Genomic DNA, 24,857 nt, shown 5'->3' with positions numbered 1-24,857 from the left:
GCAAACTTGTGACGGGAACTCCTCCTCTACAGCAGGAATGGTCAAAGACAACTAATAAAGTTAGCTTCACAGAATTCCCTGCTAATTTAGACATTGAAAGATGTGCTGTTTCGGTAACAAACCAATTAGCATTACTTACTAGAGCTGTAGTAGTTGTCCCTGCTGAGGTTTAGTGTTTCAGTGAAGGATGAACCTAAACACATGCTCAAAGTCCTCCACTGTTAACAGAACTGCTTCAAGTATATGCCTAAAGGGCCTTTTGCAGAATAAATACATTTTCCTGAAGGATGTCTTTGCACTAAAGTAGATATATTAATCTAGTGTGCAAAAAAAGTGTTCCTGAATTAATTTAGTATTCAATCTGAAGCACAACATCTAATTGCAGAAGACTTATCCTATTTATACTCCAGCTAAGCCTGGAATAGAGATGAATATTACTAGAAAAGACAATTATGTGTAAGTAGTGTGAAGTAATTTTTAAGTACTCAGATACTGAGATTTGCTAAACATATCAAGATCATTAAATGATGCTTCCATAAGACTGGAAAGTGATGTTTGTTTGTGTGTTTACATTTTTCTATTTCTCTCTCCATGCATCTGCAAGCTTTCTTCATTCAGAGTTTAAAAAGGATGGCCTTGTCTACACCCTTGATTTACTGAAGTGTTCAAAAACTACACGACAGGTAGTCACCCTTCTGCTTGGATAAACCAGGTGTAATACTATTTGTAGAAGTTGAAAACACACTTTCAAAATGGCAAACGAGTCCAAGTTTGTGGATTTGTTTTCATAGGAACTCAAGTAGCCACAATCCAAAGTTTAGCATGAATGGACTTTCTATTACCTAGCAATACCTGTAAGGCCTGTATTTTTTTGTTCTTGTTTATTACGGTCTGGAATATTGTAAGTTCTGTATTTTAAAAACACACTGCTAACTTCCCAGAACGTTAAATAGCAAACAGAACAGATAAATACCTTACCTTGACAAGGGCAGGGTACTGTGTTGCATCTTTTTCCAATGGCAAAATCTCAAAGTTAGTAGGAATGAACTCATTCTTCATTGGAAGCTTGAATTTCCCATTCAGGTCAGCATTTTGCCATTTCTAGATAAATAAGAAAAACGATGCAAAGTAGAATTTCTACTTTATATATATTACTATATATACTCATTGTCTTTCTACTGTAATAGAGGATTCAATACGTTCCACTATCTTATGCGTAATTACTAGCAAAGTAACAGGAAAAGAGAGAAACATCTGAGAAAGCAAACTGAAGTTATTAGGAGGTTGAAGTGCTCAGAAGGAGAATGAGAAAAGATAAAAAGAAAATTTTGAAAGTTTACAGAAGAGTGGAAGTGGTTCTGTGCCTCATTTTTTCTGCTATTGTGAACTCTAAGTGAAAGCATTACACTAAATACATCAGCAAAGAACATAGGTATGGACAAGCTAAAGGAAGTGAGGTGATCCTATGCAATGTCTGTCCAAAGCATGTTGGGCAGGTCCGATATAGCTTTAGGGTGTATTTAGCCATCTCTTCCTAAAAGTAGTAGTCAATAACAAGATTCAACAAGGACTTGCCCACCTTCATTGCTGGTATTTTGATTTTTAAAAACTCGTGTAATGTTCTCATTTTCTAAGTTGCAAAAATTAGTTTCAGAAACACAGTTACATATAGCAGTTGTAAAAACATTCCTTTCTTAAATGTTAACGAACCATCTTATTCGTAATAGCGACTCAAAAATACATCAACTTTTTAAAATTTAAAAGCAGCTACTGCATATTATGGAAATTTTATAGGAAAGCTGCATACAGTTTCTAATATAGGGAATAACATTCTCTGTATTAAAACTTTATATAATTTAAAACCATTAAATCTTCTATGTAATAAATTTGAAATTTAAAGACCAACATAAGATCCTTGGTTTTCATAATATTAAACAGATTCAATACATATTTTTGTACTATGTACAGCAAATTTATGTTTTCACTTCCTCTAAATGTAAAATTAGACCAGAAATTTACCACTGCCTTTCACTTGTAGATATTGGGATATATTAAAATGTTTTAACATGCCTTAATAACTTCATCAGAAATTGCTTCTTGCTTGTATTGTGTTCCATACCAGTCTTCTGTTCGGTCGGTTTTTCCTTCAAAAGACTTGGACACTATTGCAACTCTGAAAACAAAGAGACAAAGCACTTTTGCATGAATATGTCTGAGAAAACAGTGAGAAATTATTCAGAACACTATTTTTGTTCCATCATGATAATGCATTTATTTCCCTTGGATAATTACAGAGTACATTTAGATAGCAAGTATATGGATACTTAACTCACCACTAAGATTAACCACAAAATCAGGCTATGGTAATTTAATTTTACCATTTTTTTCCAAAGCGTTACAACCTAGAGCTATACATAATTGTTGTATTCAGTATCTATTTTATAAACTTTGTCCTTGTTCCAGAAAACACAGGAAGCAGTACTTGACATCTTCAAAAAGAATGAATCAACTAACAGGATTTTTCATACCACCTATATCAAACTTCAGAGAAGTGAAAATACTGACTATAGAAATTTTATTCCAGACCTACAGTTTTAGATTACATTATTGCAATTGCACTTTTCCCATTCATAACCTGATTCATGTTTCTTCATTTTGTATCGTTCTCATTTCAGATTTACACTTTTATTTATTCATTTTTGAGGATAAAAAAGCAGGAGTATTCTAGTCAGTACTAGAGAACTGCACTCAGTTAGAAACCCAGAAAATCTACCCAAGAGGAGAAATCCAGAATAAAGAAAATTACAAACTTAAAGGTATTTATTCAGTAGTCTTCATAACAGGGATCAAGAAAATCCCTTGATTTTTTTAACAGCCAACAACATGAAATAATATTCAATAGAAATAAGGAGCTAGCTTTAAAAGTAAATGGAAAGAAGTAAAAAAAGTGAAACAAACAAACAAAGAATTTATAAGAACAAAAACAAACTTTGTCAGATCTTGTGCAGATGGCTAAAATGCACATTAAAGCATCAAAACATATACAATGTAAGTGTTCTTTTATAGCACATTATCTTCAGGCGAAGAACATTCTGTTGTATATTTTTAATGTGTACAACAAATAGGAGCAGGAATCAAAACAGGCATATGGATGTGCCTCAAAATATAGAATTTTACTTTACAAACACACTACTGGAGAATACCCTTAGGGTGAATTTTGCAATACATTGAAAAGCTTAAATTCACAGAATATTAATACTGTAAATGCCTACGTCCTCATCCCTCCTTTTTCATCTAATGTATATGTGTAAATGACTAAATGATCCAATAACATTGAAGAAAACGGGATTCTGCTGTATTAAGTTCAAGATTCCCCTATTACCAGAATTTTCAAATGACTGTAATTTAACCTTGGCCTTGCATTTGAAATGCAAACAGCAGGACAACAGTGGGGTAAAAGGTCACTAGACAAATAGCTAGCAGTAGATGCATTTAATTGAGAAATATATCTAAGAGCCACATGGAATTGTAAAGACATTCTCTAGCAATAAATTCAAAAATGGATGCAGGACTTGTATGAGAGTCTAATTTTGAGACAATATTTTAAATCAGACACACTAAACAGGGTAATCAAACCTCATGTTTCAGGAATGCAGATGATTTCCTCTGAGTAACCACATGATTAGCATGAGCATGTACACACATACAAATACACAATAGCCCATGCCTCTCTACAAAAGTTACGAAATGTCTAAACCAGAATGAGAATGTTCACCTCAGAGATATATTTCATCTGTCATTGAAAATGGCAATAAACAGTTAACATTTTTATCGTGACTTCATATAAAATGGTTTCATGTCTGTTTGCATGTTGCATCTATTGTATTTTATTTTTATTTCATAGAATCATAGAATCATAGAATATTCTGAGTTGGAAGGGACCCTTAAGGATCATCAAGTCCAACTCTTGACACCGCACAGGTCTACCCAGAAGTTCAGACCATGTGACTAAGTGCACAGTCCAATCTCTTCTTAAATTCAGACAGGCTCGGTGCAGTGACAACTTCCCTGGGGAGCCTGTTCCAGTGTGCAACCACCCTCTCTGTGAAGAACCCCCTTCTGATGTCAAGCCTAAATTTCCCCTGCCTCAGCTTAACCCCATTCCCGTGGGTCCTGTCACTGGTGTTAATGGAGAAAAGGTCTCCTGTCTCTTGACACCCCCTTACGAGGAAGTTGTAGACTGTGATGAGGTCTCCTCTCAGCCTCCTCTTCTCCAGGCTGAACAGGCCCAGTGACCTCAGCCGTTCTTCGTACGTCTTCCCCTCCAGGCCTTTTTTTATTTTTTTTTTTTACACAAAAGAAACAATATAACACTAAATAAATACCCAGCAAAGAGCTAAGCACTTTAATCCTAGAGAACATTTGTTCTTGCAAAACAGCAGACACCAGCTCAGTCAATAAGGTGAAATCTATTACAGAGATTGTTGTTTTCATAAAAATGAGCCATAGGAATGAATATTTTATGTTTTGCATTTTAACTCGGACAGCTGGTGAGCAAAAGCTCTACCGTGTACAGATGAAGTTGCTAAGAGACTGTAAAAAAAACAAAGTCTATTAGAATTTCAGAGCAACCTACTAGGTCTTTCTTCCCGTCCTAAAACAAAAACAACAAAAAACATAATCTCTTAAACTAAGAGATTATCCTGATAGAATTCCAATAATCATGTGGAGTGAGCAGCAAGACAAAGGAAATGTCTTATTTTGCTGCTTGAGCATCAGTACCCTGGAGAAGGGAATGTAGTGACAACATGAATACCCATACATTTCCTGTAAGAACACAGGAGAATTAAAGAGGTAAGAATTATTCTATTTGCTTAACATACAAAAAATTGAATTGTGGAAATTAGCTTTGTAAGAAGTTCTGTTTCATGGGATCCTCCTGCCTTCCCTATACCCCAAGTCACCAATGGAGTAATTAGTTACATTTTGAGCTCTCAAAAAAATGCCTACAAACATATGAAACAAACCAAAAGGTATTTCATCTGCCTGCAACTCACAACCAAAACCAAGCACCTACAGCAACGAACAGCAGAACAAAATAGGGAACAGAAAAAGCAGTACCACACATAGAAACACAGTGCTATGCAGTCCCAATTATTCCTTTTCACTCCTGTACTGAACTCTTTGGAACTATGAGCATCCACATGGCTTAAGACAGCACTGAAATGCACTGGAAATTCAAAATAGGCATTATGGCTTCCTGTAACATACTTAAACTAAATAAGCACAAATAGAATTCTGAGCCATTCATAAAAAAAAAAAAAGGAAACAATTGAAAATATAAATGCAATTTACTTCTATATGTACATTCTTGTACATACAAATGGTTGCAGTTTTCAGTTACTCAGTTATGTTCAACGTTCCTACAAAAAGCAATGGCTTGTGATGGGAAATACATGAACAAATTGTGATTTTCAAAATGTTTCATCAAATACAATGCAACAAAAAAAAATGTAAGCATACTGTATTTGTAACATGTTTATCATCAGGGATGAGCATCAACGACTACACTAAATAACTTTGTTCACTATCTATCTGTTCACTATTAAGGCCTTTAGAAGTTTTCCATCTAAAAATCTACTAATGCTGCACTTCAGATATGGAAAAGAAAGGAGAAGGATCCATATAAGATCCAGTAAAAAACTTTCTTTAGTTGCTTAATCTAATGAATCACTAACTTCTTAAATTTTAATAAGAGCATTTATTCTGCAGATGATGAGGAAAAAGATGGATCGGAAATAACAGGAAAATTATATTTTTCAGCTAAAATTGCAACAAATGCCTTATCTTCACAGATGGCTGGCAAAACCCAATGCAGTTTGAACAAGTAAAAATGATGCTTATATCTTAAAGAGGTTTCTCTCTTGGGGAAATTAAGCTAATAAATGCAACAAACAGCATGCGGGGGCAGGAGGAGAATATAAAAATTTCCTGTTATGGCTCAATCAAATAGAAGAGCATATGGATACTCGCAGCCATCTGTGAGTATGGATATTTTTCCATACTTTTCAAAAACACTATTTGTTAAGAAAATAACATGGTCAAAAAGCTTTTTTTTTTTTTTTTCATTTGAAGACACTTAACAGTTTTCTCAACTGTGAATACAGCTACCCCAATATAAATATGCCAAGAAAAGCCGTTGGTGCAGGTGAATTACAATAAGATTAGGAAAAGCAAATAACAATTAAGTCTATTATAAGAAGCAGTATGTCAAGTCAATAAAAGCTAAACCACTGCAAGACACAATTTATGCAAGGTGGAGGAAAAAAAAAATGTACTCATGAACAATTCTATAACCCATCAGAAGTTCAAATTTATGTAGAATTTCTGGGTAAGCTTTAAGAGAAGTATTTGTGTGTTCTCTCTGTTAATTACTCAAATACGTCTTTATATTACTGTCCTGGTTTCAGTTAGGACAGAGTTGATTTTCCTCCTAGTAGCTGGTAGGGTGCTATGTTTTGGATTAGGATCAGAAGAGTGCTGATAACATGCTGATGTTTTAATTGTTGCAGAGCAGTGCTTACACCAAGCCAAGGGCTTTTTCAGCTTCTCGCTCTGTCCTGCCAGCAGGCAGGCTGGGGGTGCAGCAGAAGCTGGGAGGGGACAGACCCAGGACAGCTGACCCAAACTGGCCAAAGGGGTATTCCATACCATCTGACGTCATGCTGAACAATATCTAGGGGTGGCTGGCTGGGGTGGGGGGCCGGCTGCTCGGGGTTGGGCTGGGCATCAGTAAGCGGGTGGTGAGCAATTGCATTGTGCATCACTTGTTTCGTACACATTAGTAGTAGTAGTACTATTATCATTATTATCATTATTTCCCTGTCTTAATGAACTGTCTTTATCTCAACTCATAGGCTTCACTTTCCCGTTTCTCTCCCCAATCCCAGAGAGGGACGGGGGAGGGTGAGCTGTGTGGTGTTTAGCTGCCGGCCGGGTTAAACCACAACAATTACAAGTATGCTTTTGCATCTAATTTTCAAGAACTTAAGCAGTAAACATGAAAATAGGAAATAGAACCAGGAAAATTTTCTTTAAAGTTTTGCTCATTCCCAGTACGATCTCCCCAAGTATTCCAGCTTCAGTTCAGTATCCCACACACATAACACGTAGATGCACACCCACATACAAAGACACAGGCCCTTCTTTAAAGGGCATCAATTACTATGGCAACTACTGTCACTGACATAGGCAGCTCCAGTTATTTTACCATTACCAATATACCCTTTGAAACAGCAGAACTCCATGACATTTGGAAATACAGATCATAATCCACTTTTAGCCTACTTTATCCAATAATTATTTGAAATATACCATTTTTGTGAAAATAAAGTAAAACGCAGCATAAACTAAATGAATGCACAAAAGAAATTTGGTCATACAAGCAAAAACAGTGAAAATTCATGGCCAAAGTTTTAAGTTATTCACACTGATTTCAGAAGGTTGAGATATATATGCTCTAAAAATATATGAATGCTTGCTCGCTGACCTTCTATATACAACACTGTCCAAAACATGTACATAGAATGTATTCAGAAAGAGAGCAAAAAATTCAGTATCTTAGTAACATGTATCTGGCTTCTAAAACACTCCGAGAAACAGATGTTCAAATACACGAAGACTGACATACAGAATCATAATCAACACTTTGTTTCTGTTTCCATACGTTTTAGTATCTCTACACAACTTGAATTTAATATTGTAATTTGTTACAATATACACAAAAGCTGTATTAGAACTGCTAAACTGCAAAAAAGAAAATTCAGGATGTAAAGTACTAGTTTAATTGTTGACCATCAACCTTAATTTGCTCTCTCCCTTTCTAGTAATGAAATTGTATTAAGTCATAAACATATACTCATATACACGCAAATTTAAATATTACAAAACAGACAACCAAGAAGCAATTATTTGATATTTTGTCTTCTCTTTTTGTTCAATGCATGAGCTGAATTCTCTTTCCAATAGTCACCTCCTTTTCTAAATAAGCAGAATTACTAAAATGTCATTTTCACAGCACTCTGTGTAACAGTGACTAATTTCATATTTTAAAATACCCCAGAAGACATTATTTTCATAGAAAGCAAGCTGAGGCATAAAGAAACCCACATAAGTACACATTAATTTTATATGCTTATTTTAAAACTTTTTTTTTTTCTGTAATTCTTTGCATTGTATGGCACCTCAAATTCATTACACACCTTCCAACTACACGGTAGGTTAGGCAAAGTAATACATAGTACTGGCCTCTTATTATGTAATTCCAGAACATTTTTATTCTTTAGGAACTTGAGAAGTTGTATGAAGAAAAGGTGAAAATAAATAAAAAATATATACATCTGCAGAAAGCAGAGACAAACATAGCAAGACTTGGTAAACTAAAGTATACCAGGACATTGTGGATGCCTGATTCCTGGAAGTGTTCAAGGCCAGGCTGGATGGAGCTTTGAGCAACCAAATCTAGTTGAAGGTATCCCTGTCCATGGCAGGGAGGTAGAACTTGTTGACTTTTAAGGGCCCTTCCAACCCAAATCATTCTATGATTCTATGATTTTAGCAGCTACCAATGCAGCTATTTCTATCCACTTATACTGATTTTTTTTAAATTATTTTTTTAAGTGGGTCTGCTACTCCACATCAAGTCTGGTAGCTTTTCATAGGGAACATATAGACAGCAGATAAAAACTTTCCTCTTAACTTCCAGACCTAGCTCGAAATTATGAGTATTAGAGCATTCCATGAAAAACACCCCAAGAATTTATGTTGAGCTGTTGCAGTTGAGCTATTTGAGTACTAATTTGCCTAAAAACAATTTCAGTCTGAGGAAGACATCCCACACAGGAAAGATTGAGAGGGTATTTTTGTCTAAACAGGAAAAGGTGCGTACACTTAGAATACTTCTTTTTAATGGGGAGCAGAAAGAAATCTCATTAATGCAGAACTACCCTCTCTTTTACATTGACATTTATTTTGGAGTTACAAGAAACACCTAAGAATTAGTGTTTCCATTAGTTCATCTGCTTTCGTATAATATTTGGTTTAAAATACAAGTTACTGTAATTCAACTTACCGAATGTTTTCTGGCCTCAATTTATCCAGTACCATCTCTATTAAATCAGGCCTGAATTCTTCAAGCAAATACTCAGCAGCCAATACTTCTTCTATAGGATAATACTAAAAGACAAAGCCCAGACACATGTAGATGAATTAAACAAAAACTAAGCATGAAAAAAAAAATGGTTTTGCAAAGAAAATGAAAGTGGAGATTTCTGGTCACTAAATCTGTACCAACTTCATACTTTCAGATTAGAAGCGCATAGATCGCTTTAAGTCTCTATCTCAAAACTAAACAAGACAGAGTAGCACTCGAATTATGCAGATATCGTTTCCTATACCAGGTACATTTATATATTGCACATTACCATCGTTTTCCTTTGAAATATTGCATGCTTCAATATAAAAAGTCACCAATCTTTAAAAACTGTTCTGAACTAAAGTAAAAATAACATGGCAAATGCTGACCCCTGGAGGATATCTTTGAAGGCAGAATACCAAGTAATCATCAGAGTGCATTTGGGAAAAACAAAATATAACAAAATAAGTGAAACAGTTTTTTTTTTTTTAGGATTCCCTAATAATTACTTTAAATTAGTGTTTAAAAAAATGAAAGTGTCTTTCAATAATCTAAAAGCATAACGCCAATTTACACAATTTTTATTCTAACATTTTTTGTTTAGGCTTCAAGTGAAAGTCTCTAAGATTTTCTACCAAATCTTCCATGTGCACACAACATGTTTTGGGAAGAAGCAGTAGACAGACATGCTAGGATCCAACATAGGAAAGACAGTTATTTGAGGGATTTCACCAAATTGATTCAACTACACAGTTTTGATGCTATCATCACCAACTACAAGAACTTCCAATAACATGTACACTAATATCAAGAACTTCCTAGATGAAGTATCAGTGGAGCCTAGGCAACTGACTTCTTGCCTCCCAAAAGAGATGCTTCCACTGCCTTACTGTGCCAGGCAGCTCTGACCTTCCCTACAGTTTTACCTTGAAATGACTCATAGCTTTCCCTTATTTTTTATGCACTTTCACTTGCAGGGGACCCAAACCATGTATTTCATCAAATCGTAAGACAACAAAAGTTAAGCCCCATTTCTAGAAAAGCAGACAATTTTTTAAAATATCAAATCAGATTTCATTTCAAATGCATAGAATACACGGCCTTTTTTTAAATCTAGTTATGTACATTTGACTACAGAGTCGCTAATTATTTACAATGAATTACGTGCATGCCTAAGTGTCAGCACATTACTATACATGTGAAAAAAATTAATATGTACCTTGTCTCAGATTTTCATTATACAAGAAAAAAAGAACTTTCACTCCTCTGAAAGTGATTATCAGGGAAGACAGGAAAACTTTCAAAACCTTCTACAGTAAAAAAATATGAGGTAGCCTAAAGAAGAGGCACCAAGCCTCATTAGCATTTCACCGTACAGCTATACAGCTTTTTGACCAGAATTACCTTAAGAGGGCTTTCTGAATTATATACATTATACACAAAAACTACAGCAGAATGACTTCCAGAACACAGAGTAACTGATACTATGCATTTTGGAAAAGAGAAGGAGTGAGGTGAGGAAAGAGGAGTAACAGAAACAAAACACAAGTACAATAAACCAAACTTGTGTTATGAAGCAATCAAATGTCAATGCTGTCAAATATATCAGACAAGAACAAGATTGGAAAGGTCTTGTTCAAAACATTTGTAGTAGACCATGCTCATTTAACTGAATTCTGCATAAAAGGCTAAGCAGACCACACAATCTGAAGTGGAGATTTAAAAAAACCTACGTACTTCTAATCTGAAATGACCAAGGTAATACAGATTTAGCGACCAGAAGTCTATGGCATTATTACCTATACAAAATACAAGCCATTCTCTGCTCACCAACTGGAATTAAACATAACAAGATTTAACACTTTTTCCTTTTTTTTTTTTTTTTTTTTTTTTTCCATTTTTTGAGCAGGGGGTTGAACAAGACTGACCTCCAGAGGTCCCTTCTAGCATCAACCATTCTGTGATTACATTTTTGAAAATTTGTTTTATTTTAGTTACATTACGGTACAACCTACATTTATCTACATACAACAATCAAATTAAAATGAAAGTTTAAAAAATGATACAATTAAGAAAACAGAACAAAACAAGAAGGGCATAGCAAACTAGGGAACAGCTGTCTGGAAAACATCAAGCCTACATATGACAAATAAGAAATGTAATTTGACAGCGAGACTTTAGTGGTGACTCCTTACACCACCACAAACATGCTTTACATAGGAACTTCTGTTGAATAGAAGGTTTTGTGTTTTGTTTTTTTTTAATCCTTTTGACAAATATGTAACGACTTATGACATTACATTTGTTTGTGCTAATTTATACATAGGTTCTCCTCCTATTATTAAAAACATTCTGTACTCATAAGAAATCAAACAATAGTTCCAGCTTGAAGAAGCTTCAGAGCATAAACTTAGTATGACTCAGAGGAAAGCAAAGAACCAGAACAGTTATTTTTCTGTTCGTGTTTAAGCAACTAATGGAAGAATCAAAATTACCATTTATACCACAAAGAATATCAAAGGAGAAGTGCTGTCCTGAATTGATAACCTGCTGACAACTTCCTGATGTACGTTTTGGAGGCAGTAATTGGAATAAGGACTGATCCAACAAATACAGACCACTGAAAGACTGCTTTATAAGACAGATGTAGTACAGTTCTCAAATTTTATGCATTTCATAGAGCAAAAATAAGAAATAGCAACCAAAACAGGAGGTCCATTAAATATTCATTTAAATGTTGTCAGTTGTCTAATGCTTTTAGTAAACAGAAGGACAATTCTGAAATAAGACTTATTTTTGACTTTACAAACCAAAGTTGTAGGAGCATATACAGGAATTCCTGCAAATAAAGAAACAAAAAAAAAATCTAACAAAACAATTAGCTGTGCAATAGGGAGTGGCTGCAATTTACAGATGTTGCACAAGTGCCACTAAACGAAAAGAGAAGAGACAAAAATCTTCCTTCAGTGCAAAATAAGGGAACTGGATTTTGTAAGAAGTATAAAGACCAAGTATAAGCTACATGATGATACTTTCACTACCAACATGTAATCCACATTAGAAGATTCAACCACTTCTGATCTGCTATCTTGCTGCAGTAAGCAGAAATGCTAGTATTATTCCAACACAGTTAATTAGTGAAGCATTTAGAAACACAGTACTTGGATTTATGATGCAGTGTTATTTCAGTAGAAAATATTTAGCTTTCAGCTGGGCATGGAATTACATGATACATGTGTATTAAGAAATACTGAAACAAATCAAATAGCAACTCCAGTTACTGTAAAATCAGTTCTATCAAGCGTAGAATTAAAAAATGGTAGCGTGAAGGAAATGTGACTTAGTGACCACCCATGGTAAGAGCTATGCAGCATGATAATAGCTTCCTAAGTTCAAGAAGTGCAAAGGAACTTTGCAAATACCCTTATTTATTCAGTGCATGGTTATGTTAAATGTTAAATGCTAAAACATATTATCCAAAACACAAAATAAAAGAAAGTATCACTTACATGCAACATTCCTCCAAGCTTTGATGTATAACCTCGTGGTCGTTCTTTATCTTTAAATCTGAATGCCACAGCATTTAGATCCTAGAAAACAATTTAAGAAGGGTTGAAAAGCATATATCAAAAATTGTTTTAAGAATAATTAATGACTAGTTTTGTTATATCAGCATTCAAACTGAGACAAATACCTAACACAAGAGGTTTCAGTAACATTCAAGTTGCACAAAACTCATGAGCAACATGTGACCGTCTCACTACATGAAGTGTTATTATTAACACCTTATTACCAAAAAGCTCTGTGCTGAACAAAAATTAATGTCTTGTAAGTCACCTTCATCATAAGAGATCTGTGCCAAAACTCACATGCATGTCCAAAGAAAGGCAACAAAACTGGTCAAGGGTCTAGAAAACAAGTCTTTTGAGGAGTGGCCGAGGGAGCTGGAATTGTTGGAGACCTTTTCTGACCTGAATGGTTCTCTGATTCTATGTATTTGAATTTCCTCATAATTTGAAAACACCTCAACTTTGATAAAAACAGTAATGTTCCAGTGACAGGGTAAGAAACTTCTTCCTGTACCTCCATTATGCTGTAACGCAATGTCAACTCATGGCTTTGTAAGAGCATTTCACATTTACATTAAGACATATTCTCAAGGTACTCATTATTTGAGTCACATCACAGAAAACACACCTTTAAAGTTAAGAAACTCAGTTACCATACAATTATTAAAGACTATGTCCAATTATTAAAGACTATGTCCACAGCCAAGGAAAACGGTCCTAGTTATAATCCAAAAATTTGTAAAAACACTACTACGGCATATTTCATGTACCAATCACTGTACCTTGCACTCTTGGAAAACCCATTCTTGAGGTCCTTCTGTACGTAGTTTTTGAATATATTGAAACATGTGCAAAATAATATCTTCAACATGCACTGGAAAGAAAAAAAATGTTTGCTTAGAAACTTGATCCTACACAAATAAATAATTCTCATGAAAACAAGTAAAAAACTTTGTATTTTGAATTACATTCTGATACATCAAGGTATTTAAGTACATATACAATCCCACTGAAAAAGTTAATACGATTATACATAGACTTGAAATAAAAGTGTTTAGGTCCCCAGCTAATTCTGAGAACTGTTTTGAACACAACATACAGTAAGATATTGATTTACAGTATAATTTAAGTCAGGTCTAAATAGTATGACTAAGCAGCACACAAAGGTATTAACAGCTTTCCTTCTAAAGTAGTTTACTTTAAAATACTCATTTAATGAAATACTTCAATACTACCTCAAATAAATTCATTTCTTGTGTTAGATGAAATGTCTTAACATACTGGGATCCAAAACCAGAATAAGAAGTGAATTAAAATATACAGTTTGTCAACTTATTAGTCAACTTATTAGTCTCTTATTATCCAAAGAGACAATTAGTCTCTTTGGATACAAACACAAGCCCATCAAGATCAGGACTAACATGGAATGCAGAAACAATGCTTCACTTACAAAGTCCTTCCTCTGTCAAATCCACATTAATGATGAAAAACATGAAACCTCTAGCACCTTCCTTCTGTCCTCCAACGAGAGTATATACCCATCCTATAAAATCAAAGGGAAAATATTTTGCATAAACAGATCTGTAAAGGTTTATACTACTTTCTTTGTATGCTTTAGCAACATTACACCCCCCCCTCCTTTTTTGGGCATTTTAACAACATTATATGTTCCCCTTCTCTTCCTTAGCATCTATAGCAACAGGGCAGGATAAACATCTGACCTACCTGATTTTGTGCTCATGGTGCTACAACAAACTCAGTATCACTAGGTCACCAGGTCATTTATTTCTATTTGGAACACAGTAATGCAATGAACAACAGCAAAGGGTACACTCTGGTACTCTTCCAGACATCAAGAGAGCTGACAGTAATCTAACTCAGTGACAGAGCAGAGACAAGATCAGTACAGCAAAACTGTATGTCTCTCTAAATGGGGGTGGATGAAGAGGAGCACAAAAAAAATAGTAGCATCAACGGTTAGGGTGTTCGTTAGTTATTCATTTGTACCCACCACAGAAACAAGAATAAAGTGGGGAATGATTTACAACTCAAATTCCTCATATTGCTGGGAAATTCAAATTTAACATATAGAGGTAAATTATAAAATAAATATTTAAGTTTTCAAGAGTTGTGCAATTAACTAATTTTTCATTCTTTATTTTCAAAGGACTTACCTTTGGCTTTAAGCTCTGATAAAAGACTCCCTGGGCCTTCATGCCCAATCAGATGACCAAGGTAATGGCCAGGATTTGATTTATAGTACTTCTGAAGGTCTGGTATAGGAAACGTGACATAAAGATTTCTGATGTCCTTAATAGGTACCACTTTGTAAAGTTGCTAAAGGTGAAAACAAAAAAGGAGATTCATAAACAAGGAGACTCTCCCACAATCTCATTTATACATTTCAGGAGCACATATCACAACCCCTTCATGCGTACATATTTTATTACATAACAACAAAATCAGATTAAAAAGTATAAAAAAAATTAGGGGAACACTTGAGGCATTCATGATGTTTACACATAGAACTAATTATCTCACAGTTGCTTAAAGGAGCAACCAAACATACAAACTTTATTATAAGCTGTACAAACTACAACATTTAGGCAGGTGGAAAAAATGAGAACACTGACACAAAAGTAGTGAAGTGCACAATGTATTACTGTAATATAAAACTATCACTTAAGGTATACATTCCCGACAGAAAATACATCTCTATACCTACCCGGAGATGTTCTTCTTGAAAAGGATGTTCAGGAAACTCTGGTATAGGGACATTTTTATTCTCTACTTCTGAAAATAACTTCACCACTAAGGAAGTTAGCTCATCCAAAGATTCTACAATAATAATAATAATAATAATAATAAAAACATTAGAAAAGGAATAATCATCATCTGAAATTTCTAGCTAGTTTGGATTCTGGATATTCTCTGGAAAAGATGGGGATCATACAGAAAAGTAGTTTTAATGATACAATGCTTATTATTTTCAAAAAGGAAATATATATATAACACTAAAGTTTATAACAATAACATGCTATAAACATCAGGGTTATTAAAGGCAGGCTTCAACCATGATTAAAATAAATCCTGTTAACAGGAAAAAAAACATCCTTGAAGTGTACCGATGAATCTAAGGTGGAACTGAAGAAGAGACGTATCAGATGTTGAACGTTACAAAAATAAACATTCCACAAGAAGCCTAAGGGAGATGGAATTACACTTGCTAATTTTCCAGAGGAAAAGCATATTTGTCAAAATATGTTCTTTGATCTCAGCTAACCTCCAAGACTTCACACACACTGAGAGCCAGCATCATCTCTGCTCAGTGCCTCAATTTCATACACACATCTGTGACCTGTTTAAGCATTTGCACTTTACATCCATTCTAGTTGCAGGCCTTGACTAATACTCTCCAAATATGATAGGAAGATCATTTGTGGAAAGTACTTGATATTGTGCTTGAATTCACCCGAATGCCTTGTTCCTCAGTACAATCCCTGTTAGATTTAGAAAGAAGAATTTTTCCTGTCCAACATAAATTCTCTCCTACATGAGTTACTCCTGACAGAGTGCTGCAGAGGAAAAAACACTGCACAAGCCAAGATGGCTCACTGTACAGTAAGATTTTGTGAACTGCACCTAATTCTGTTAATGATTCATATTTTTTTAATCCCCATCAGAAAACAAGCATTGAAGACTGCATCTACAGTATGAGATAGTATTGGGCATTACATTTAATAGGTATTGTTAATACCTTTTCAGGCTTAACCCTAGCCTATAACACTAAAATAACTGCAGAAAGATACAGACTTACTTCATTAGAAAGTCATTCGAGGCTCAAGTTTGCATTTTTTTATACTAAAATGAAAACCAGTTGCCATCTATCAACCTGTTACCCTGTTTAATTTAGCCACTGAAGGCAATAAACTATTATTTTCAAATAACTACTTTGAAATTTATTTTTCCCTCCAAAGTTTATTTCTTAGTTAAAGAAAGGCATACAATGCATTACTGCCACCTTTCTGGCAAAACTTCAAACACAATTATGTCAAAATTACATTGGGAGGATAATAATTCTAAACAAAACAAAATTTTCCTCTTTAAGCAACAAACAGCTTCACAATGGTATTTCTGGTTACCAGAATAGCTTCCTTATAAATCAGTAAGGACACAATTCAGCTACATTCTGAAGTCAAGTTTTCCTATCCAAGTCTCTGTGAAAAGCTAAACAAAAAAGCCACCCCAATACAGGCAGCAAAGAACACAATCATTTAAGTTTCACAACTACTGTGAAGGTTTTCCTTAGGACTAATTTCCAGTTGCCAGGGTGATTCTTACTGAAAAAGTAAGAATTTAAGAGTCCACACGGGAACTGCTGTACTGAATTTGTTCCATGATCATTCAGTGAATTTTGATTTTGATTAGATTTTGGTTTTGCTGGGTGACATTTTAAAGAAAATATTACGACATTTTAAATTGAATTTCATGATTCAATTTCAGCACATTTTTATTTTGAATATTTATAGGTAATTACCAGAGATATTGTGATTCTCTCACCATTTTCCACAGACATACATTGTATATTCATTTCACTTATATATAAGCGGTGGAAAAAACAGACAATTACGAGGCTTCACAAAGCTTATTTCAAAATGCATGAGAGGAGATCACAGGGCACTTACAGTGTGTGACATTCTTATGTTATGTAGCAGTACTGCTACATTGACACCAAGGTGTTTTAGCAGAGAATTTAAGGAATTAAATTAACAATGCTTGTTTTCTGCATCTTGCTTTTTATGTGTGGAGCTACGTGTAATAAAAAAAAATAAATCAGGAAGTACCTGGAACTTATCAACTTTAAATTCTGATGCTAGGGGGAAGTCCCCCCCCAAAAAAAAAAGCGCTTGCATAATTCTGCTGCTTGAAGAAACAGCAGAGTGAGAAACGCTATGTATCTTTTCAGGGAAAGTAAGATGCAAAGATCCAACTTTTTCCCAAATAACACTTGACACAGTGACAACTACTTAATTATGATGAAAATGTGAAGTTACATAGCCTCTTGTATACAAGCAGACTGACAATAAGCCTGCTTCAAACAAAAAACAAAAAGTTACTTTCAAAATTTTATTATTTTACAAAATTGAAAGGAAGAATCCCAAACACTGATATTTCATAGGCTCTTACTTTTTTCTTTATATTGATCCATACAGGGGTAATTCATACAGAAGAAATTAACTGCAAAACCCACTAGCAGTAACACCTAAATTAAAGATCTTTACAGGGATAATTTTATTATATATGTATATGCATATCTGTAAATATGTACATAAATATATTATATATACACACATGCATATATATATATATATATATATATATACACTATATATATATAAACTGAAGAAATGTTTGAAAGTAAGACTATTTTCTGCATTTTATTGGTATCTGAAATGCAGATTTTGTCTGTCCTTAAGACTGCCTGTCCAGTCTTCCTGGACAGGCTGAGGAATAGAATTTTAATTCAATTGTTAACAACTCTGATCAATACCTTCTTACCTTCAATCAATAAATCAATACTTTAAAGAAAATAAATGGCTCTTTAGACAACAACCTTGTTTTCTCAATGACAAAACAAGTATGTATGCATACTTTCTAAGCTCATAAAGCTCTCTAGAACAGAAGTATTTTGTTTCCTCAGGTAGAATATGCAGAAGAAAAACAGAGGAGTAGAGTGAAATTCCTCCTTCAAACATAAATAAAAAATATTTACAAACATTTACAGGCTGTCTTTATTAATATCACAGTGCTTAACTGCATAAAGTTTCCACTATTAAGAGAAAAAGTAAGGCATTCTCACACATAAAATACATCTAGCCCTTGTTGTATTACATAAGTACCTACTAATAACATCCCTGATCCTACTCCTTAAAAAAAAAAACTAATACATTTTACTGTGCAGCCTGCAACAATGAAAAAAATTTAAAGGTATTCTCATCAATATGTGATATTAAAGCAGATGAGCTCTAATAATAAAACAACTTGAGAGGAATTAGGAAGCCTGGTACTGATTTGACAATGAATATACACACGAAAGTTGGATTTGGTTAGGAACTATAAGCTTCATGATGTCTGCCCATTTTAGATTCTACAAGAAAAAAAATCACTTATACGCTATGATTAAAACGATACAGGTATGCTTTGTCAATGTGGTTCAAACGCAGTGCCCTGTAAACAGGGGGCTGTAAAGAAAGCTTTCCGGTTTGCTAGTAAATGGTATTCTACCCATACTCACCATAAGAGCATTATTGTAAAACAACATACAGTATTATTGCAAAACACTTATCAGCATGCTTTCAAGAAGCAGTTTTCAATGCACTGTCAATAAGGTTTCGGCAAACCTTTACAAAATCTTAATTGAGGAAGGTTTTAAGCAATTGGAACGTCAGTTACGTTACTTCGGGAGTAAACTGAAGTAAAGGCTTTTTATCTCAGTGTTAACATTACATTTATCCTTTGATAATACATTACTTTTTGTAGTGGAAGTATGTGCGAGTCTAAAATATGAAAACAGTATCAAAAGTCCTCAACATCTGAAAACAGAGGTGACAGACTTCATAAGAAACACACAATGAGTGCAACTGAGGACTTGATAAACTAAGCTGAAAATTTTAAATCCATTTTGAATTGTAAGCTTATAAACTTTTAAGTTTATACACTGCAAGTTTCTGTGGAGACTTCACTAAACAAAACAATGGTTGGTCAGCCTGTACAAGCTTTACTTTTTTCCCCCCTTTATAGATTTTCAGACCTGCATACACTTTGTTTACTTCTCTATGAACATAATTAAATTCTTAACGAATTAACAGAAAAACTCTGAGCTCTCACCTCTTCCTAAGACACAAATAGCCATTAAATTTGATGAATAATAAGTAGAATGGAACTTCAATAACTCTTGTCTTACATCTATTCCTTCCTTGGTTGGTCTAGTTTCCAGAGTGAGTTTGTTCCCTGTAACATAAAATAAAAGTTAACAATATAGCTAGTTGATTACATATATACTTATGGTTTATGAATTTACAAATTATATATATATAAATGAATGAATCTGCTCTTTTTAAAAAGAACTACTACACATAATAACAGGAAAAGTGAATAAATATTGTCTGTTTTCATCAGAAACAATAAATATTTCCATTCTCAATCTGCATCTTCCTCAAGAATCCAGGATGTTTCAGTCTTCCAAATTATTATTTTTTTATTTGAACGGCTATTTCACAGCAATCCAAGTAAGCCTAGACTTTAATTCAGAAGAAGGAAAACTTTTTTCTTTGGCACATCTGGAGTAGGTTTTACCCTGCATACATACACACACCTTCCACAGTGTCCTGGTTTCAGTTAGGACAGAGTTGATTTTCCTCCTAGTAGCTGGTAGGGTGCTATGTTTTGGATTAGGATCAGAAGAGTGCTGATAACATGCTGATGTTTTAATTGTTGCAGAGCAGTGCTTACACCAAGCCAAGGGCTTTTTCAGCTTCTCGCTCTGTCCTGCCAGCAGGCAGGCTGGGGGTGCAGCAGAAGCTGGGAGGGGACAGACCCAGGACAGCTGACCCAAACTGGCCAAAGGGGTATTCCATACCATCTGACGTCATGCTGAACAATATCTAGGGGTGGCTGGCTGGGGTGGGGGGCCGGCTGCTCGGGGTTGGGCTGGGCATCAGTAAGCGGGTGGTGAGCAATTGCATTGTGCATCACTTGTTTCGTACACATTAGTAGTAGTAGTACTATTATCATTATTTTCCTGTCTTAATAAACTGTCTTTCTCTCAACCCACAGGCTTCACTTTCCCGTTTCTCGCTCCCATCCCAGAGAGGGAGGGGGGAAGGGTGAGCAAACGGCTGTGTTGTGCTTAGCTGCCGGCCGGGTTAAACCACAACACACAGGAATCACTGCATGAAATTATTTGTGGCAGTGCATGCTACAAATTATAGTCTAGAAAACTAAGACAAAGTAAAATAGTTACAATTTTAAAACTGTGTTTTGAAATTAGTGACTGTTCAGCTTCTGCTTCAGAAACAGCTGAGCTGTTCCTGTGGTATGGGAACAGGACTAAGGAGGAATAGAAACACTGCAACTGTTCCCTAAATAAGCCATATTTGCAACACATAGCAAACTTTCTCCTTTAAGTTATTATCCTATGAATCAGTGCAATCTTTACATCAAGCTTTCAATAATTTACTGTGAGGAAATACTCCACACTTAAGCAGAGCAAAATTCTTGTTTAGTAAAATGCAAGAACTTGAAACAACAGAAAAAAAGAGTTTACAAAGAGCACGCTTGATTCTAATCAACTCCACTCCATTACTACATAGGCACACAAAATGGTCAACAGAATCTCCAGACCAGAACTCTAATACTCCATCTGTTAACTATGAGATCAGGAACTCCCTGAAGCCAAAACCAGGTCATTTACAGAAAAAGCAGAGGATAAGGAAAAAGATTAAAACGAGAAAGCATAGCAAAAAAAAAATGCCTTGCATTTACAGGAAAAACAGCAAGAATAAGAGAGAACACTGGGAAAACGTTCCTGGTACACAAATACACCCAGTGCACAATTCTTACTATTACAGATATGAGATAATACAGACCAGTGAGGCAAAACTAGCTACATAAAAAATAAGACAAGTATATTGTCCAGATGTTTGGTGATTTGATAGAAGTCTAATTACAACTGCAACAGACTACAATACATCATACAGTGAGGCTGCCTGAAGCAAAATTTTACCTCTAACTTCAAATATACGTTAGTAAAAGAAATGATTCCTAATAAAACCTAAAAAGAATATTTAGGGCATTATAACTAAAATAGTTTGTCGATATTCCTTCCCATCTTTAAGCTGCATCAGCTTATCACATCTTAGAGATTTAAGCCTAAAGACAACAGAAACACTTAAGTTTTAGATAGCAACAGAATCAATAGATATGGCAAATTAAAATAAAATAAAAGAGCTAAAACTTCAGCTTGGTAACTTCTATTAAGAGTACTGGAGTACAGTAGGAGGCAATAATCAGAAGACAGCTTGTAGAGGTAGGAAAATGGACTCTGGACAGTGCAAAAGTGCTGGGGAAGTACTGAACATGGTTGAGGGTACTGATGAAGAATTACTGTCACAGGCAGTTACTCAGTGATGGGTGAAGGTTACCTGAGGACAAAATGCACATCTGAACAAGAAAATTGAAGAATAATGTGCATTTGTTTCTGCTGGCAAAACAGGCTCCACAGCAATAAGCAGTGTGACCTAAATGGAGCCATTCTGTGTAACATCTCAGCTGGTCAAAAGGAAATGATAAGGATGCCGGCTGAAATTGTCATGAAAACCGTATCACGGTTAACAACTCTGAGTAAATGAAAAAAGATCAAAGCTGGGTTCTAGCTTCGCTAAATCACATGCACAGGAAAGCTATGTGCTGTAATTTAGTTTCAGAATCAGAGCTCAAACTAAGGAGAGATGAGTATAACTACTATTACTGAATTTGAGCATGTCTCAGGTATTCTACCTTTAAAATTTCACTTGTGTCAACTCTCAAACCTTCCTAAACTATAGAAAGGTATTTCTGCAACTTCTACTCATGTTATTCGAGTGCTACATAGAAACTAAAATAATCTCTTCAGTAACAGCAAAAATTTGATTTGCTGATTCAGGAAGGCCAAATTCCACCCCTCTGAGATTATAGAATGTACTTTGGATGCTTGCCTGCAATTTTCAAGACTCACTTTCAAATTCACCTCTTTGAGGAATAGTTATAATTCCCCTAGTTTCAGACACCCTCTCTTCACCAGAAAACAGAAAAACACACACTTGTAGCAGCTGGCTATCAGCCCCTCAACTTTATCCTTCATCATCAGGTGCAAAAATATTATTCTCTTTCCTTGGGACAGAGGAAGAAGCCAGTCTTTAAAGTCCATTACCTGCCCCCGATCACCCTACAGAACCCAGTATTTGTACCACCTATTCACTCAGCAAACTGACCCAGACACAAAAAACATTCACAATCAAGGATTAAACAGTGCAGTGTCTGAATTAATGGCCTTATTACTCTGATAGTTTCAAAAATACACAGTTGTGGTTTTAACTATAACCACCACATGTAACTTTAATACTTTTTAAGTTGAGGTTTTTGGTTAGTTTATATGGTTACTGAGCACTCTGTGATTAATAAATCTTGAAAAAAAAAAAAACAAAAAAAAAAACCTACAGCCATAGGATTGGGATTTGTCCAAGACTAGTTTACCTAGCCATCTGCTGCTGCATTTTATGCTTTCAGATTTTGCTTTTTGTATTCTTATTAAGTAATTGTCATGAACTTTGCTAATCTTTCTGATTTGACCTAGTCACTGCCACCTAGTCTTAATGGAATACTAGTTAGCAAAAAAGAAGAGCACATGGCTAACAACAATTTAAACACAGTCCATCCACTTTGCCATGCACAAAGCCTTATAGTACCAAATTATGAAATCCAGTCTTTGGAAAACAGCATCCACTGAGCTAATTATCAATTTCATAAAGGATGCCTCTGTCCTGCAAGTTTTGTATCGCTCTGTTTCATGTGTTTTTGTCTAGCTTTGTTTGGTCTACCATGTGGAAAATGCAATAAAGCACCACAATAAACACGTATGGAGTGGGAAAGAGGGGGAATTGTTTCAGTCCGATCTTAACCAATTTTATATAAACAGTAACACTACATACATTACACAGAACTCCAGTGAACAAATAATAATATTCTGACAAACCTGTTCCAAATTTACTGAAAGGATGATTGGGGTTTCCAGTAGCCTTCTCCAACTGAAACAACCTCCAGGCATCATTCATCAGATTCTTTTCATGCTCAGAATCAACAGCATTCACTTCCCTATCTTTGCAGCTTTCATCAAACAAAGGGCACAGGAAAAACTGGGCAAATCTAAACAGAAAATTTTCAATTCCAGTCAAGAGTACTGTACATAAATGGTAACAGAAAGTATGAAGCTTAACCCCTCCTGAAAATAGCTTTATATATTACTTTTCAATGCAGAATTCTCGAATTCCGTAAGTTTTGACACTGATTCACTATTTTGTTTCTCGTTTTAATCTATAAATGCAGATTACAACATATTCATCATATAAGGTATTACAAAAATCAACCTTACATCATAATCTCGCAAACAAAACTTCTACTGTGTTGAAGTTTAACTGCAAGAGGTTCTCAATCTTGCGCATCAAATCAATCTTGTCAGGCATCCAGGAGACAAAGAAAAATGTTAGTAAGAGCGTGCTCCTTGTGAAAATGTGAACAACTTGGTCATCAACACAGAGATTCTATGGCATAAGCAAGGGAGGAGGAAAAAAGTTTCCTGGGACATTTCTTACCAAGGGGAAAAAAATCTATTCTCTTTATCTCACCAACTACAATTCCATTTTCTGTCCCCTCCCACAAAGCGCAGAAGTTTCAGTCATTTCCCTTTAGTAAAGGCATCCTAATTTATTTCTAGAGTTCATCCTTCTTATGCTATCAAAGTAAGAATGCTGTGACAAGCACTGTATTTGATGATATAAGCAGAATATTTGCACAATGCATACGTTCACAATTTCATTCTGTACCCCATATTTTCAAAAATATTCGGTGTAAACACCTTAAAAACACTGCTAGCTAAAAGAAATCTGAGCAAACCTTTTGAAAGGAAAAAATCATCTAATACCAGTTGTAACAAAAGACAGTGCTCTCAGCCCCTCCTTTAATAGCATAATAAGCAAAGTATGAGGAAGAACTCTTATGCAATTTCAAATAGCGCCAATACATTAAAAGATTGCTTGTAAATAAAAGTGTGTTTACCTGTCCAGTGCACCTTCCAGATGTTCGTGTGACACATCGAAGTAATAGTTGGTATGCTCTCCACTGGTGAAGGCATTGGAGCTCCCTGCATGCTCACTAAGAAATTGACTATACTCGTTCTCTTTTGGGTATTTCTTGGTTCCCAGGAACAGCATATGCTCACAAAAATGACTAAGCCCAGCAATGTTGGGGGGATCAGACAAGGACCCTGCAGGAGGAAAGAA

The 24,857-nt window shown here is 35.0% G+C and overlaps 1 protein-coding gene across 3 annotated transcripts in view; it reads right to left on the bottom strand.

Annotated features, from left to right (window-relative positions):
• Window positions 1–24,857, bottom strand: part of IDE (insulin degrading enzyme) — a 65,779-nt gene that overhangs the window by 29,011 nt on the left and 11,911 nt on the right. For all 3 annotated transcript variants that reach the window (XM_035329526.1, XM_035329524.1, XM_035329525.1), the window contains exons 3-13: window positions 24,634–24,841; window positions 23,555–23,724; window positions 19,651–19,773; window positions 15,488–15,600; window positions 14,937–15,099; window positions 14,213–14,305; window positions 13,545–13,636; window positions 12,703–12,783; window positions 9,131–9,234; window positions 2,071–2,173; window positions 979–1,101 (exon numbers count right to left, since the gene is read on the bottom strand). In XM_035329526.1, coding sequence (XP_035185417.1) covers window positions 979–1,101; window positions 2,071–2,173; window positions 9,131–9,234; window positions 12,703–12,783; window positions 13,545–13,636; window positions 14,213–14,305; window positions 14,937–15,099; window positions 15,488–15,600; window positions 19,651–19,773; window positions 23,555–23,724; window positions 24,634–24,841 — 1,373 coding nt within the window. The remainder of the gene's footprint in view (window positions 1–978; window positions 1,102–2,070; window positions 2,174–9,130; window positions 9,235–12,702; window positions 12,784–13,544; window positions 13,637–14,212; window positions 14,306–14,936; window positions 15,100–15,487; window positions 15,601–19,650; window positions 19,774–23,554; window positions 23,725–24,633; window positions 24,842–24,857) is intronic.

Source organism: Oxyura jamaicensis, chromosome 6 (genome assembly GCF_011077185.1).
Source record: "Oxyura jamaicensis isolate SHBP4307 breed ruddy duck chromosome 6, BPBGC_Ojam_1.0, whole genome shotgun sequence".
Lineage (NCBI taxonomy): Eukaryota > Metazoa > Chordata > Aves > Anseriformes > Anatidae > Oxyura > Oxyura jamaicensis.
The sequence above is the reverse complement of the archived record's forward strand: the minus strand, read 5'-3'. Positions and strand labels throughout refer to the sequence as shown.